This window comes from Diplotaxodon limnothrissa, linkage group LG7, assembly GCF_057381915.1.
Source record: "Diplotaxodon limnothrissa isolate DT_005_m linkage group LG7, D_limnothrissa_male_GT1.1, whole genome shotgun sequence".
Lineage (NCBI taxonomy): Eukaryota > Metazoa > Chordata > Actinopteri > Cichliformes > Cichlidae > Diplotaxodon > Diplotaxodon limnothrissa.
Window position 1 is genome coordinate 67235582 of NC_140602.1, and position 16990 is coordinate 67252571.

The 16990-nt window shown below is 40.8% G+C and overlaps 2 protein-coding genes across 2 annotated transcripts; both read left to right on the plus strand.

Annotated features, from left to right (window-relative positions):
* Nucleotides 1–5421: 5421 nt before the first annotated feature.
* On the plus strand, nucleotides 5422–6149 carry LOC146629649 (uncharacterized). The gene is given in 2 exon segments (XM_085358776.1): nucleotides 5422–5709; nucleotides 5712–6149. Coding segments are annotated over 2 exon segments (726 nt in total).
* A 9758-nt stretch (nucleotides 6150–15907) lies between these two features.
* Nucleotides 15908–16990, plus strand: LOC146629650 (uncharacterized). Its single transcript, XM_085357146.1, has one exon. It carries the CDS (start codon nucleotides 15908–15910, stop codon nucleotides 16988–16990), a length of 1083 nt encoding a protein of 360 aa, XP_085213272.1.

Consider the following 16990-nt stretch of genomic DNA (forward strand, 5'->3'; position numbering starts at 1 on the left):
TTGTTTATTTTTTTTGCCTGTCCCGTTTGCTGTCCTGTTTGGCTCTTGTGCCATCAGAATTATTGTCTAAAGGCGAAGAAAGATGCCCAACGGATTTACTTACAAATGGACCATCCCAGCCTTGCTGTAATGGTCTATTTGATTCACCTTTTATTGTTAGAAATATGTAACGCATATGTTTTTTTTTTATATTATGTTGCTCTTTGTTGTTTGCTTTCTCTTCTGTTTTTTTTCTCCATACAGGTGACCCAGGTGTTTTTGTTTTTTTTTTCTTTCTTCCCCCCCTTCTCACCGTCTCTTCTCCCCTTTGGTTTTCTTTCTCTCCCTCTCTTTCTTTCATTCTTTCTCCCTGTCCTATCCCCCAGTCATGTCTGTCCCGTTTGTAGGAACTGAAAATAAAATAAATTCATAATTATAATAAAGCTCAATCAAATGGACCAATATGGCAAGGCCATGATGATCCACTTGGTAAAATAAATCCGCTTGGCATCTTTCTTGGCCTTAAGACAACAATTCTGATGGCTAAAGATCCAAACGGGACACAAAAGAAAAAGAAAAAAAAAAGAAATATGTAACGCACCCAAAAAAAAAAACGATTCTAGGTCTTACCAACCGTCTTAGCCGTGGGCAAAAAGATGACAGTCAATAAAATTCTAAAAGATAATTTATTGACAAATAATCAAAAGATAAAAGATAAAACAGTCCAGTGTCCCATTTATGAATCAAGTAAAACGCACAGTCCCAAGGCCAGAGCCAGCTATGCCACACTGCCAGTTGCACTCCACGTGTTGAACCTCAATAGGGTTAGAAGTTGTCTTCTGAGACCCACCACCCTGCAAGTATATAGCCAGTGGTCACTCCAGCCTCTGTGTGGCATATAATAGGCCCTGGCCTGCACAGAGAGACAAAATGACACATTCACTACAGAAAACCTATCCAGCCCAAACATATCAGATTTCATCACATTACATACCTGCACAGAGAGACAAAGCACAGCAGTGTTTGTAGTGTGGGCTATAAGTAGACCAGTGTATCAGTGCAGTCAAGTACACCTGCCTCTAATTAGTCCGACCCCATTACAGCCATTGGCTCACCAAAAATGTGATACACACATACAACCACTCCCAACCCAGTGCAACTTCACACAACAATATGGAGCTGAATTAACACAGGCACATTAGTCTACCATGTTACAAATACAAAGAACCATGAGCTGTGCTGTGTGACTGCTAGGCCAGCTCTCTTTCGGCCATGCCGGAAGGAGCTGTGCATTTTATAGCTTTATAGACTCTACAATAATGTCATAAATGAAATGCAGTGAATTGATTGCTTTAAAATATCAACTTAAGCTCTCAAAAGTCAACAAAAAGCATAAAATATATAACATAAACTAACTGTTAACTTCTTCAACAGGTTTGACCAGCCCACAACCCCCCCACCCTCACCTTTACTACAGAGCCCTCTCCCCAGTAAGTAATCTGGGCGCTACAGCTTTAAGCAGCTGCGCGCTCCCGCGGACGGTAAGCACGATCACTGTCTAGCACAACAGCTGGACATAAGGGGGCAAAACATTCGCATGAGTGCTGCTGCTTGACTGAGGAAGAATAAAGGAGTCGTGGTGAGCCAATCACATGACCACTTAAAGACAAAGCAACAAGGTGATATGTACCAGTTTATAAATTGTGTTGATCGGCCACGTAAAACCAGAGTCATGATAAACAAGATATACGCGGCGTTTTTTCCTCCATAGTTTCGTCACGTTTACTGTCTAAAGACAGCGCAGCGAGACCTCTCTGCTTATGAGCAAAAAAGAAAAAAACCCGGGAAGTTTTAGGAGTGACGGAGAGAGAGAGAGCAGAAAAAGAGAGAGCGAGTTTTGAGATGTGAGAGATTTGAGGCGACTGCTGTCTCCAGGTAGAAACAGGAGTGATACACCTGCTGCTGTCCGACCTGCAGGTATCAGGCTGTGATGTTCTCCTTTATAGTGGACACAAATTTTTGGAGTGGCACAAATAATTTGTGTGGCATCTTATTGAAGAACAGCTGATTGTTCTGTAAATAGTTTGAAATGGTTATTAAAAAAATCAAGGTAAAAGGTAAATGGATACAAATAACTTTGTTGTTTGCAAAACTTGTGCATAGGATTTTAAAATTGACATTTATATTTGCATTTAAAGTTATGAAATATGATCATTAAACATGTTTGTGGTTGTTACAGTAAAAATATAACTTTTTCTACTCTGAGTTTATGTTTTTAGTCTGATTTTAGATCAATTGTGTTAATACAGTATGTCACAATGAAAACATAACTGTAAATTCAGACACGTGAGGTTGTGCTGAAAAGGATGACACCAAACAAAGTAAAATGTGGAGGGAAAAGTAGTTAAAAATGGCCAATTATACCATGGGCCCCAGAGGGTTAAACGTTTTTTAAAGTAACGCAATAGTTACTTTTCAAGTAATTAATTACTTTTAGAATATCAGTTACTAACTCAGTTACTTTCTTGAAGAAGTAACTAGTAACTATAATTAATTACTTTTTCAAAGTAACTTGCCCAACACTGCTGAAAAATCACTAAAAACGAGTCAAATATTAAACACATCAAAACGCAGCAGTTCAGTCATATTCAAATTACAACTAATGGCCATAGAATCAGAATCAGAATCAGAATGGGTTTATTGCCAGATGTTGAGGTTTACAACATTAGGAAATTGCTGCGGTGCTTCAGTGCAGACAATAAGAATTAAAGTGCTATGTAGAAAGAAAGAAATGTGCATGAGATATACATGAGATATATACATGAGAATAAGAATTATGAGTGCTACGTAGAAAGATATATACATGAGTGCAGGTGGTGATCAGTGCCAAACATGAAATGATGCAGTGACACAGCGTAGGGTCATGTGTTAGTGGCGGGGACAATCATGTGGTTATTGTTCATGTGTCCAACAGCAGAGGGGAAGAAACTGTTCTTGTGGCGAGAGGTTCTGGTGCGAATGGACCGGAGCCTCCTGCCTGAGGGGAGCAGGTCAAACAGACTGTGTCCAGGGTGAGAAGGGTCAGCTGAGATCCGGGCTGCACGCCGCAGTGTCCTGGAGGTGTACAGGTCCTGCAGAGATGGGAGTCTGCAGCCAATCACCTTCTCAGCAGAGCGCACAACACGCTGCAGTCTCTGTTTGTCCCTGATAGTGGCTCCAGCGTACCACACGGTGATGGAGGAGGTGAGGATGGACTCGATGATTGCGGTGTAGAATTGCATCATCGTCCGTGTTGGCAGGTTGAATTTCTTCAGCTGCCTCAGGAAGTACATCCTCTGCTGGGCTTTCTTGATGACGGAGGTGATGGTGGGCTCCCACTTCAGGTCCTGGGTGATGGTGGTACCCAGGAAGCGGAATGAGTCCACAGAGGTGATGGGGGTGTCAGTCAGGATGATGGGGGGGAGTGGGGCTGTGTGCTTCCTGAAGTCCACAATAATCTCCACTGTCTTCTGGGCATTCAGCACCAGGTTGTTGTGGCTGCACCAAGACACCAGACGTTCAACCTCCCTCCTGTAGGCAGACTCGTCCCCGTCCGAGATGAGCCCAATGACGGTGGTGTCATCTGCGAACTTGATTAGCTTGACAGACTGGTGGGTGGAGGTGCAGCAGTTGGTGTACAGGGAGAAGAGCAGAGGAGAAAGAACACAGCCCTGAGGGGAGCCGGTGCTGATGGTCCGGGAGTCCGAGACATTCTTTCCCAGCCTCACGTGCTGCTTCCTGTCCGTCAGGAAGTCAGTGATCCACCGGCAGATGGGATCAGGCACATTCATCTGGGAAAGCTTGCCTCAGAGATGGTCTGGAAGGATGGTGTTGAAGGCAGAGCTGAAGTCCACAAACAGGATCCTGGCGTAGGTTCCTGGGGAGTCCAGATGCTGCAGGATGAAGTGTAGGGCCATGTTGATGGCGTCGTCTACAGACCTGTTGGCTCTATATGCAAACTGCAGGGGGTCCAGGAGGGGGGCCGTGAGGGTCTTGAGATGGGAGAGAACTAGGCGCTCAAATGACTTCATGACCACAGATGTCAGAGCCACGGGTCTGTAGTCATTTAGTCCAGTGATCCTAGGTTTCTTGGGGACAGGGATTATGGTAGAGGACTTGAAGCAGGCAGGCACATGACATGCCTGCAGTGAGGAGTTGAAGATGCCAGAAAACACTGGGGCCAGCTCGTTTGCACAGTGTCTGAGGGTGGCAGGAGACACACCGTCTGGGCCGGGAGCTTTCCGAGCATTCAGACTCCTAAACTGCTTCCTCACATCTGCTTCATGAATATGAAGAGTTGTGGTCGGAGGAGGTGGTGTGAAATCCTCTTTTGTGTGGGGAAACTTTCATTAGCTGAAACTTTCATTAGCTGAGGAAAAAAGGAAATAAAATAAATTATTCAGGGTTTATTTTAAGCTTTTCAAAGTTTCAGTTTTAGTTGAGATTTTTCTTTTTTTTGTTGGAATGTGTTGTTAGTCAAAACTTCGAGACAATTTAAACTTGTGTTATATTGCCAAAGCACCATTCTGATGAAAACACAACATTTGACTCCCAGCTTCTAGTTTCCAGCCCCGTGTTATTTACAGTAGTAACATCTCTCACGTGAACGCGTTAGATGCTGAACACAAGTTTACGCATGTAGGTTTTTACAGGATAAACAGGTTTATTACAGTCAAGTCTGTCGCTGTACACTGACAAACACAGATACCACAGATGTTTCAGAGACATCACTTTAAAACCGAAGTTGGAAAAGGTTACCAAAGATATTGTAAAACATATCCTTAAGTCACTTTGCATTATATCTCTCACATTCAGTCTGAACACACCTTCATACGTCTGACTGGAAGATTTATGACTTTAGTTTGCCTAACTAGCTTGACACAGCCATGCCTCTGCTAGTAGTGTCACGAGAGCTGACATGAGATTTTAACCCTTTTTGTTGTGTGCACACGTGAGGGCACATACATATAACTTGTGGAAAACTGCCATGTAGGGCCTTTAGCAGGCTGTATGAATAAGCGAAGAGGAAGTGACATATTGAGAATATTCGACAGCACAGTGCACTCCAGGCAGTCGCTGTTTTGCAGGTTTAGGCCCTGGAGCCCTTCTTCTGTGCCTGTAGCAGCCAGACAGCTAAAACCATTCTTATAGAAGTAAGTATCGGGGTCAACTGTACTGGGATGGGGGTTGTGGACTCAGATCCCACCACCCTTTAGTCGTTCAGGGCAGCCTGTGCACTTCTTCAGCCCTACATAGCGGGGCTAATAGCCCCTTACACACATACTTTCCAAAAGGATAAAGTTTGTATCAGGTTCAGCTCAGTTTAGTTCAGTCTGTTTGAGTTTACTTCACCGTAGCACCATTACAGTCACGTTAACTGTTTTACTTTCTCTGCAGCTGATCATGGACTACGCTGAAGGTATCTTGTCACTTACCACAACCATCAAAAAGATGGCTGACACTATGAAATCCAATAAGGAGCGCTGCAGAAGGATTACAGAAAGAGTCAAAGCTGTGGAAAGGCTGGTTTTAAACATCACACAGAGTGATCCAAGCCAAATATCTGATACTGTTGATGGAGCTCTGAGGGAACTCTACGTCATCTTGAATTCTGCCAAGGATCTGATAGCAAAATTCTCACAAACCAAGTCTGTTAAGACCTTCTTCAAGGCTGGAAACATTGAAGAAAAGCTCCAGTGTCACGCCCGCTATATCCTGAGCTTCCTCCCACACCTGTGTCCAGTCCTACAGCTTCTGTGCTTCCGCCTCTTCCAGTGCCCAGTCCTATAGGTTTTATACTTCCACCTGCTCCATTGTCCAGTCCTACAGCTTCTATGAGTCAGCCTGCTCCGTTGTCAGGGTCTCTATATCCTCAGCTTCCTCCCACACCAGTGTCTAGCCCTACAAATCTTATACTTCCCTCCATGCCAGTGTCTGCACCTTTTGCAGCCCAGCCTCTCTACAATACTACAACATCTCACTTTATCGTTAACAACAACATAGCCTCCACCCCTGTCATTCAAGCCATTTCCCAGGGGTCAGTCACTGACAACGCGAACACCATGCCTGTCTTCAGAACTGTTCGCTCAAAACCCACCAGCTCATGTGGTCAAGAAGCTATGTTAAACTAAAAAAAACCCACAAAGGTTTTTCTAAGGAAGTTTGTTAAACTTGTTTACAGTTAAGAATGAAACTAAACATAAGACTGCAGTCAAGGTCAATTTGGGACCATCTTGCAATGGGTTCACATCAACCACATCATGAGCGAAGCCTTCTTTTCGATGTCAGCTACACAGTTATGCTGAGTTTTGTGACTATTTGGTCATTTTAATCTTTAAAGCGGACCCATTATCACTCATTTGTATTTGTCTGTGTTTCTCCTGATTGGCTGCCATTGTGAACAAAGTTGGTGCAGCTGGTGGCTGGGACTTCTGCCCGACATGACCTTATTAGGGTTATACCCTCTCACTGGTGTCACATGCAGCAAAGAATAGAAAAAACACCATGTGAAGCATCATGAAGGCTGAGCTTTGTGCTCACAGAGATTACTTGTACTTACCCAGATCATCATTTGAAACTTTGGTTTAAAAGTTTAAAATGAGCATCCACCATCGAAACGCGATATATAAGTGGTCACATCTGACTGCAAAAAAACAAATATACAAGCAGCTAAAATGCAAATATTGATGCTCTAAGTGACAGCATGGTGTGTCTTTACATCTTTTATATACAGTCTGTGGTTACGACTTAATAAGGCAATTTTATGATTTTAAAAAATCCAGAAAGGCTAGCAGCTAATAGATAATAATAAAAAGAGTTGTGAGTACTTTGTTTTGGGAAAATATCTTCTTAGATTGGGGGGAATCACTTCTGTAATCTCTCCTGAAACGTCTTCAGCCTGTACAATAGTTATGCTTGGTGACTGGGAAATAGTGAATGTAACTTCAGTCTTGGAAAATTGTTTCGTGTAAGAAACTAGTGCAAGTAGCTTCTGTTGCTTTCTGTTGCATTTCTTTTCAGTTTGATATATTTTGCTTTATTATTCTTAAGTAATTTACAACTTCTTTTGCTGGTGAACCTATAATAAATCATTTGTACGTTCATCCAATCAAATTCAAGCTGTCTGAGCGTTTTATCTGAAGACTTTATGGATTCAGCTGGCCATCCTCTCACCTCTCATCCAGTTACAGTCACTTCTGCTGCCAAAATAACAGCAACATTCCAGTTTGCTAAAACACTAACACTGAGGCTTCAGAATGAATCAAACCTATATTCAATCATTCATTCAAGTTTATAGCGACAGAAAGTTTTGCAATAAATAAAAATACTGTCTAAATACGTTAAGCACTCTGTTCTACATGGAGTGATTTTACAGTTATCTTTAAGTCCATCTCTTAGAAGCTAAATGTAATCTTTTACTCCATTCAGTGTACCTGCATGATGGTTATGCACACCACTTACAGCTGTGAGATTTTCATTGCAATGTTTTGCAAACATCACAGGTATTACTACTTTAGAAAAATCACTGCATGGCGGATAACACATATTTTGGTGACCATTTTCCTGAAACATTTGGTACTCACTGTGTTTAACAGACACATCTTGGCCAAGTAGAATGTGACTTGTTGGTATTTCAGTGTATTTTTGCTCTCACCTGGCTGGCTGTCAAAAAGTTAATGAGATATTCTGATCAGTGTTAAACATAATTTACTATCAGCAAAATCACATACAAATAACTGACACCATTATGGAATTATGGTTCTGTGTTCAACCATCAATATCCGTACTTTCAAATCATGCAGCTTGATGGTTTGGTGGCAGAGTTATCTTCTCACATTCACACTGTCACCCACTAATCTACCAAAGTTGAAGTTGGATCATGCGCACACACAATATTCAGACATGTGAACATTCAGTTTTTCTAGTAAAACTAGATTTCTCATTTATATACTGATCAAAGAATAAATAATAAAAATGCTTTATTATTAGGAAATAAGGAGAAGCTCTGTTTTCTTAATCACATAAGGCTGGATGAGAGGACTTTCTTTTTCTTTCGCATAAGAACTTCAGAGAAATAGAAAGTTGAGTCAGGAAACGTCTATAAGATGAGGGAGGTATCCTGTTTGCACATGCAGAGAGTGAATGATGCAAAAACAATGAGGTGTGTCAGTGATGATATGAGGCTAAGAGCTTTCAGTGTCATTCACAGCTGTCGAAAACGTCAGTGTACACCCACACCATGTTCTCGAAACGCCGATGTTGCCTGACTGAAAAGTCAAAGCAAATCAACATATACTTTCTGTGATTCACAAAAAGCACACATCTTATAACATCTCAGTTTGGATATTAACTGCAATTGTTTCTAAATAGTGTGGAGTTAGTAAGTATAAGTATTTGGACATCTGTATACCATCTTTGCTTCTGTACACCACCACAGTGGATTCTAACCTAAGCAATCAAGATGTGTTTTTTTTTTCCATATACTGTATATATGATGTATAGAGGGGCTATTGAAATCTGAGACAATATTTTAAGGTGGGAATGGAGGTCACATGTTTCTCCTTTCTAAATCATCCAAAATGTAACAATAAAGACTTCTTGCTTTAGCAAAACCAAGTGGTAGTTAAAACCTAGACACTAAGATCAGTTCTGGGGCCTCCTGCTGGACACAAGAACAAATGAAAATCAGTTGATTCCAGTTTCAAAATAAACTGCTGACAGAACAGAAGCACGTTTGCTCTGACAGAAAGAGAAAACCTGCGTTAGGATGTTGTGACTGGACGAACAAACCAGCTAAATAAATCATTGATGTGCTCAAAACTGTTTGTGTGTGCGTCACAGTGAAAGTGGAGAGCTTCTGTACATCGGATGTGCAGCAGTCAAAAGTCAAAAGGTCAAATTTCAGGTCAAAAAACTCTCATTGTCTGTCTTTTGTCTTCTCTGGGATCTTAATGATGTCACAGAGAAACAGTATCAGTGATATCCACAATGCCACAGGCACAGAAGCCCCCCCAACTAGTTATTTAACCCTCTGTTTATAATGGGCAACCAATGAGAATGTTGCTTTAAAGAGGGGAGGAGCTAAAACATGTCCGCTCAGCTAGGTGATGGACTGAGCAGCTGCATCAAGGCCCAGTATAAGAAAAAAGTTGATCTTGAGCTCTTATCCATGCAAAGCTACTATAGTAGATTCGACTAATAAAAATACAGACCTGGAAATGAGCAGAATAACCCCAACTCCAATATTTTTAGCTGTAAACGTATAACCTACACCTGACAGATGAAACACAACAAGAAATCCTCAGTAAAACTGGTCCTGATTGCCAAGTGAAAAACTTGGACGTGAGGTGGGACTCTGGAAAAGCAAAGTCAGCCGTGGCTCGTATTTAAGTTTGAGGCAGGGATGACCTGACCCTCCAGCTCACTTTCAAGTGTCCCCTTGTTAAGGATGGACTGACAGAATTCTGGCATGTTGACTTTGCAGGCCTTTGTCAGCACGAGGTTCAACTCTGGAAAGTAACAAACACATAAAAGTGTATTTTTTTGTGAGTGTGTGTGTACCCCTGCCGTCTGTCCATGCTGTTTATTTGTGCCCTTGGTCTCTCCCCATTCTTTTCATTGTATAGTTGTTGTTTTTTTAGTGGGTTTGTCATTCTTTTTGTTTATAAGGATCATTTGTGTTTAAGCTTCGTTTTGTTTGTAATATAGGTTGTATTGTTTCTATTTATCCTGATGTCATTTGTTATGTCCTCCACCACTCTCTGTTTGTCTTTTGCCTTCCAAGTCCTGCTTCTTAGGTTATGTTTGGCTATGGCCTCTGTGTGTCTCGTCTATATAGTATTTAGTTAATCTCCTTTTATATTCCTATTCTGTTCCTCCAGTCTTGTCATTGTGTGTGTGTGTGTGTGTGTGTGTGTGTGTGTGTGTGTGTGTGTGTGTGTGTGTGTGTGTGTGTGTGTGTGTGTGTGTGTGTGTGTGTGTGTGTGTCTTTGACCTGTGTTACATTGTTCCTCGTGTTTTGAAGTCTCCCTGTGTTTCCTACTGTGTATATCAGCCTAACATCATAAAACATGATGAGTGATGCAGTAATGCACTTTGGTATTTTGGATATCTGAAGTATGTTAGCGTCATACTAGATCTTTTTCTGTTCCTTTCTTTATGGAGCACCTTTTTGATCTCCTTTCAAGTAAATATGGCCCCATCCAAATTCAAAAAACCAACAAGGTGGCTGCTAATACAGTGTCTAAAACCACTAGATGATGATCTGTCTTTTATATACAGTTTGTGGCAGCTGTTCCCAAACTTAACAGCTTGCACACATAAAATTCATCCTCCCAGCAGAGATTATTTAAATACAGATGGTTCAACCTCATAGTCAGTGCAAAACCTATTTACTGCATACTCCTTTGGTAAGTTGTGTTTGTTTGCAGTAGTGCTGTTGCTCACGTTACCTGTGAATGCTGAACACAAGGTTACGCATGTTGGTTTTTACAGGATAAACAGGTTTATTACAGTCAAGTTTGTCGCTGTAGACAGACATAACACAGATGCCAGAAATGTTTGAGACATCACTTTAAAACCTGCAAAAATTAAATTGAGCTTCATTTTCCTCAACACCTGAGCAGGAAGGCTGATGACACACACTGACCGGTAAAGAACCAAACACAATCTTTAATCTTCTGCATGGTATTAATCTTCTCCTGTATGTCATTAGATTTTATATTGTATTTATTTTTATTAAAGAAGCTAAATCCTGCCCTTCAGTAACTTTAATATTGTCCATTTTTAATCAGTTTTGGCCTGCCAGGTTCTAGCCGGGTGTACTGAGGCAGTGCACTAGGCAGACTGAGAGATGAGACTATAATGGGCAAAGAGAAACGTGTATGTATTTGCCTTGAGACAATTTTTCTTTTCAGGGATTTTTGTCTTTATTTTTTTTCTGTTTTAATACACCCAGCAGCAAAAAGCAGAGTTTTGCAGAGATCAGAGGCTGTAGAGACTCACTGTTTGTTGACTGTTTCAGGGAATTACACGGGAAATACTGTGAGAGGAAAAAGCTGCGTGAGACACATTTTGCATTAAATCGGAGCATTTCAATAAAGCATACATGCCTGGACCTCAATGAGAATCTCATTTCCCAGTGAAACTGAAGGTGACACCCCTGTTTTAAACTATCTGATTGTGGATACAGCTTTACAGTCCCAATTCTAGCTGTTATTTTCTAAAACTTGCCATTAAATTCTTCACATTTTTATTTACTGTGTCATCTTCTTCCACAGATTTGAAGCTTTAATGCTTCAATAATCGCTAATGTATTCCTTTTACTCTTACACCAGTCTTGGCCCTGACAAGGCAAATAGCATAATCGAGTAGCTGTCATTAAAAAAATAAAATAAAATCAGTCTTGTAATTTAAAACTCTTCATCATGTCCTGCCATGAATGCTTTCTTAATGCTTGCATTTTTTAAAGAAACGGGTAGAGTTTCTACCAGAGGTGGGACCAAGTCATTGTTTTGCAAGTCTCAAGTAAGTCTCAAGTCTTTATCCTCAAGTCTCAAGTCAAGTCTCAAGTAATGTCAGGCAAGTCCGAGTCGAGTCTCAAGTCACTGGTGTAAAAGTCCGAGTCAAGTCACAAGTCTGAAACTTTGAATTTCAAGTCCTTTCGAGTCTTTAAAAAAAAACAAACGAAAAAATAATGTTGCAGTTATGCTAAATGTAAATATTAGACCATGTAATTTTTAAATCTGTGTTTTTCTCAACACATGACAAAATAGTGAACTTAGAAAATATACACAAATTGTGAAATTGCACCTCTTTAAAATGCAGCTCAATTAAACTTAGCTCCAAGAATAATTTTCACCGACAGTTCTGAGATAAGCTGCATGTTATTCTTGGATGCGGTTGTAGGACCAGCTTTAAAATCGCATGACAAAAATATCATACACATTAAAAAAAACTGTATCACCAACGTAGCCTGGACAACATTTGCTAGTTAGATGAAGTCAGCTATCTCATCCTAGCATATTTATATGCATATTTATAATTACACGGTTCTTGGAGTGAGTGCATACACTCATGAAGTTTAGTAACTTCAGGTCACTGCAACAAGCCCAGGTACAGTTTACCGACGGATGGGTGCAGGACCTTGAAATGCACCGTGTAGAACGAAAGACCATCGTACGTATCATAAGTTTACCAGTCTCACAAATTGTCGTCATAAATACACATTCCTTAACAGTTTATTAATAGGACCTTTGAGCTCAACGGTAATTAATTAGTAGTGGAAATAATTTCTGGTAGCATCACAGAAATGTAGCAGTGACAATAATATTGTATGCTGTAATCGTACTGGGCAATTAGTGATACAAAAAACCTGTTTTATCCTGTGAATAAAAGTATATGTTTTTGTCAATGTACCATAATAACAGAGGCGAAACGCAATATTGTGTCAGGATAATTTACTATTTATGCACAATAAACAAAGGAGCATAGCGCGACAATTTCTGTTCAGCGCCAGACTTGCTTGTAACCTATATCACCAATTATGTTAAGAAAAATGACGCATTAACTACAACAGCAGACTGACCTTTGTGGAAATGCTTGGAGCAGACTAACCTGTGAGCTGGAGTGTTCTGGGACGTTATATTTTATCTTTGAATGGCTGCAATCCAGGCCATCCGTCGCGTCTTTGTTACTTCGGAAACATGGCTTGAACAATTTCTCTTCAACGACGTAATCCGATAACAACCGATCTCTTTACCCGTCGGCTTCCCGTGGCTGTCATGCGACCGGCTATTGCAGTTAATGATACAACAGCTTCTTGACATTTTTGTGTTTCTTTTTATCGCTGTATAACTGATTTCAATTGAAAGCCTGCGTGCGCTAGTACCGCTTGCCACGAGTTCCCAGAATCCTTTGCGGTTCTACCCGTGAATGACGTCACATTTTCAATCTCTATATAATATGCATGTTAAATTTTATATTTGGGGTAAAATATCAAGTCTTTTCAAGTAAACCGGTTCAAGTCCAATTCAAGTCCCAAGTCATTGGTGTAAAAGTCCAAGTCAAGTCACAAGTCTTAGAACATTTTTTCAAGTCAAGTCTAAAGTCATAAAATTAATGACTCGAGTCTGACTCGAGTCCAAGTCATGTGACTCGAGTCCACACCTCTGGTTTCTACACTGTTAAAGGACTGACTCAGTTTTTCCATCTATATCCAAAAGGCCCGTCCTAATCCCACTTAAACAATCAGAGACAGAAACAAATCGAGAAGGTGTCTTCTGAAGTTTGTCTTTTTACCACCAAATTCTCTCTTTATGTCCACTCATGAAGTGGGGAAAATGGATTACGTATTGACAGTATGAGGCCAGCAAACCTTTCACAACATAGTTTCACTTTTCATTTGAACTAAGCCTTGAAGTCTTTTTTTGAATGCACGATGCTGTTGCACAGGATGGAAATTTCTCTCTAGCTCTAGATGTGCTGTTTGAATTCTAAAGACAAAGAACAGGTGTGCTGGTCAATTATGAAAGGATGTGCAAGTAAACGTTTCGTACTTCTGTAATCTGCTGAAATGAAAGTAAAAAATATAATTTATGACTGAAACTGCACCCAATTTTCCTGTGACATCTCATGTTGTTGTTGTGGGAATAAGATGTCTTACACTGTGGTTTATTGTTTTAGCTTTTTTCAAAATTTGGGTTCTGGTTTGGGTCTGTTTTTAATCTAAACAAAACCGTTTTATCCCCAGTATGAAAAATAAGCTGTTGACAGGAGGCTGTTGTGGTTTTCATGCTAAAAAAAACCACCTTATCTTAAAGGCAGTCCTCACAGACAGACCGAAGAGCCGATTCTGGTGAAGACTACTTAAATGATGTGTCTGAGATCAAAGCTTGTGATGCTGATTGTTCATAAGATGGGAAAAATCCCATCAGTTGTTGAATTCAATTTGCTCCAAAGAATGACAAAAAAATATATAATCTGACTTTGCTGAAGCAACCGCAGGAAGGTAAAAATCTCTTTAAAGAGAGATCTGAGAACAAAAAAACATTCAACACACATTTGCCAGACAAGAACTTTAAAAAGTATTCGAAAGGCAGTCGAGTATTTGCAGAAAGTTTGCGCAAATGCAGCACACAGAAGCGCTTAAAGAACAAAAAGTGAACTTTCAATGGCTAATATGAAAACACCTGAGTTGCACAAAGTACAAATGGCTAAAACAAAACAGGTAAAAAAGCAAACTGATGAACTGAGAGCCGACAAGGAAAGAGTTAAGACTGTATACAGCATTGCAGACAATCATAAAGAACAGTGACGAAGGAAGCAAAAACATTGGAGGCGTACAAACGAAGTTGTTATCAAAAAACAAGGACAGATGATTAAACTGATGAGCAAGAAAAACTGCGAGAACAAATACAAGAAAACATGTGAAACAAAATATGAAGACACCCAAAAGAGAATTAATACGATGCCAGGAATGCCTCCAAAACCAGACTCAGGGTTGAGCTTTGAATACCTTGGATAACTTACCAGTTCCTCATAATAATTAAAGCGAGAATATAGTAGAAGGGTGGAGTGACAACTGTTGGTTTTAAAGGAAAAGAGAAAGAGAATGCTTGAATGGTAAATGGACTGATTCTTATATAGCGCTTTTCTACTCTCCCAGAGTGCTCAAAGCACTCTATACAACATGCCTCATTCACCCATTCAAGCACTTCTAAACACAAGTGCAAACTAATCTACATTCACACTCCGATGAACGCATCGGAGGGCAATTTGGGGTTAGTATCTTGCCCAAGGATACTTGACATGCAGACTGGGAAGACAAAGATCGAACCACCAACCTTCCGATCAGTATATGATCTGCTCTACCACCTGAGCCAAAACCACCCCATAACTTGAAACGTTGTGTACACTTTGTCCTGAAGAACTAATTTTTTTCAAAGAATACAGGCGGGCTCAAAATGTGATTTTGGCCCACAAGTCCAGCAGATGAGTGGCATCTCCACATAGATGTGGCCTATATCACACATACAAAATAAATAAATGAAAGACTGCTGTGGTTGAAACTGGAAAAAAAGTATTTCCATCTCTGACCAACTCTGACCTTTGCCTTTGCTCATGAGCTCTGGGCGGTTAGGAAATAAATAACTTATCTTCTTATGATCCACCAGGTTTCTGGGCTTGGACTTCTACAGAGGGATCTAAAAACAGCAGACTAGGAGTGCAGAAGTGCACAAGGAGACAACCTTGAAGATAAATCAAATTTTAAAAAGGTAGGATTTTTTGTTTGTATAGGCAGTTTCCCACTTCATGACCACACATTGTATTTTTCTAAGAAATTTGGGGGATTTCCCAGACAAAAGTGGAAAACGTCACATATCCTTCCAGTTACTTTGCATATAAGCTGTCACATTCAGTCTGAACACACCTTCATACGTCCAACTGAAAGATTTCTGGAGGAGGAGGAGGTGCACAAGGAGACAACTTTGAAGAGAAATCAAATCTTTAAAAAAAAAAAAAAAAAAGGTTTTTATTTGTATTGGTAGTTCCCATTTTGTATTCACACATTGTATTTTTCCAAGAAGGTGAAAGGGGAAAGGGTTGCAGTGGCAAAAACAAAACATATCCTTCCAGTCACTTTCAGTCTGAACACACCGTAATACGTCTGACTGGAAGGTTTATGGCGTTAATTGGCTTAACATAGGCACATCCCAGCTTATCATGAGTGCTGAAATTAGATTTTAACCCTTTTTGTTGTGTGCACATACAAACTTTATCCTTTTGGAAAATTTCAGGTTCAGCTCAGTTTAGCTCAGTCTGTTTGAGTTTACTTCACCGTAGCACCACTACAATCACGTTAACTGTTTTACTTTCTGTGCAGCTGATCATGGACTACGCTGAAAGTATCTTGTCGCTTACCAAAAAAATCAAAAAGATGGCTGACACTATGAAGTCCAATAAGGAGTACTGCAGTCGGATTGCAGACAGAGTCAAAGCTGTTGAAGGACTGGTTTTAAACATCAGACAGAGGGATCCAAGCCAAATCTCTGATACTGTCGATGGAGCTCTGAGGGAACTCTACGTCATCTTGAACTCTGCCAAGAATCTGATGGCAAAATTCTCTCAAACCAAGACTGTTAAGACCTTCTTCAAGTCTAGCAGCATTGAGGAAAAGTTCAGCGAGGTGAACCAAAGGCTCACAGAGAACTTCCAGGTCCTTTCTGGTGCTCTGCAGATTGAGCACACCACCATGCTGCAAAAGGTGTATGAAGCTGTTTCAAAACAAAGTACTGAGGAAGAGGTTTGCAGTATGATGGCTAATACTAGTCTCACAACCCCTATGTTTCCCCCTGCCCCGGTGTCAAGTCCTACAGTTCCTATGCTTCCCTTTGCCCCGATGTCAAGTCCTACAGTTCCTATGCCTCAGCCTGCACAAGTGTCAAGTCCTACAGTTCCTATGCTTCCCTTTGCCCCGATGTCAAGTCCTACAGTTCCTATGCCTCAGCCTGCACAAGTGTCAAGTCCTACAGTTCCTATGCTTCCCTTTGCCCCGATGTCAAGTCCTACAGTTCCTATGCCTCAGCCTGCACAAGTGTCAAGTCCTTCAGTTCCTATGTTTCAGCCTGCTCCAGTGTCACACCCCCAACATCCTCAGCTTCCTCCTACACCTATTTCTAGCCCTACAGGTCCTATATTTACATCCATACCAATGTCTAACCCTACAGCTGCCATGCCTGTCACCTACGTTATGTCCCCTATGTCGGTGCCTACACCTTATGTGAGACAGCCTGTCTACAATACTACAACATCCCGCTTTATCGTCACCAACAACATAGCCTCCAGACCTGTCATGCAAGCCATTTCTCAGGGGTCAGTCACTGGCATCAGAACTGTTGCTCCAATCACTCTTCCAGCCCAAAACACGCCCATTGTGTCAGCTTATGTGGTCAAGAATGCTTTTTTACGTTAA

What these genes read in the sequence shown, in the direction of transcription:
- LOC146629650 (XM_085357146.1), top strand. Translation starts at nt 15,908, where the DNA reads ATGGACTACGCTGAAAGTATCTTGTCGCTTACCAAAAAAATCAAAAAG.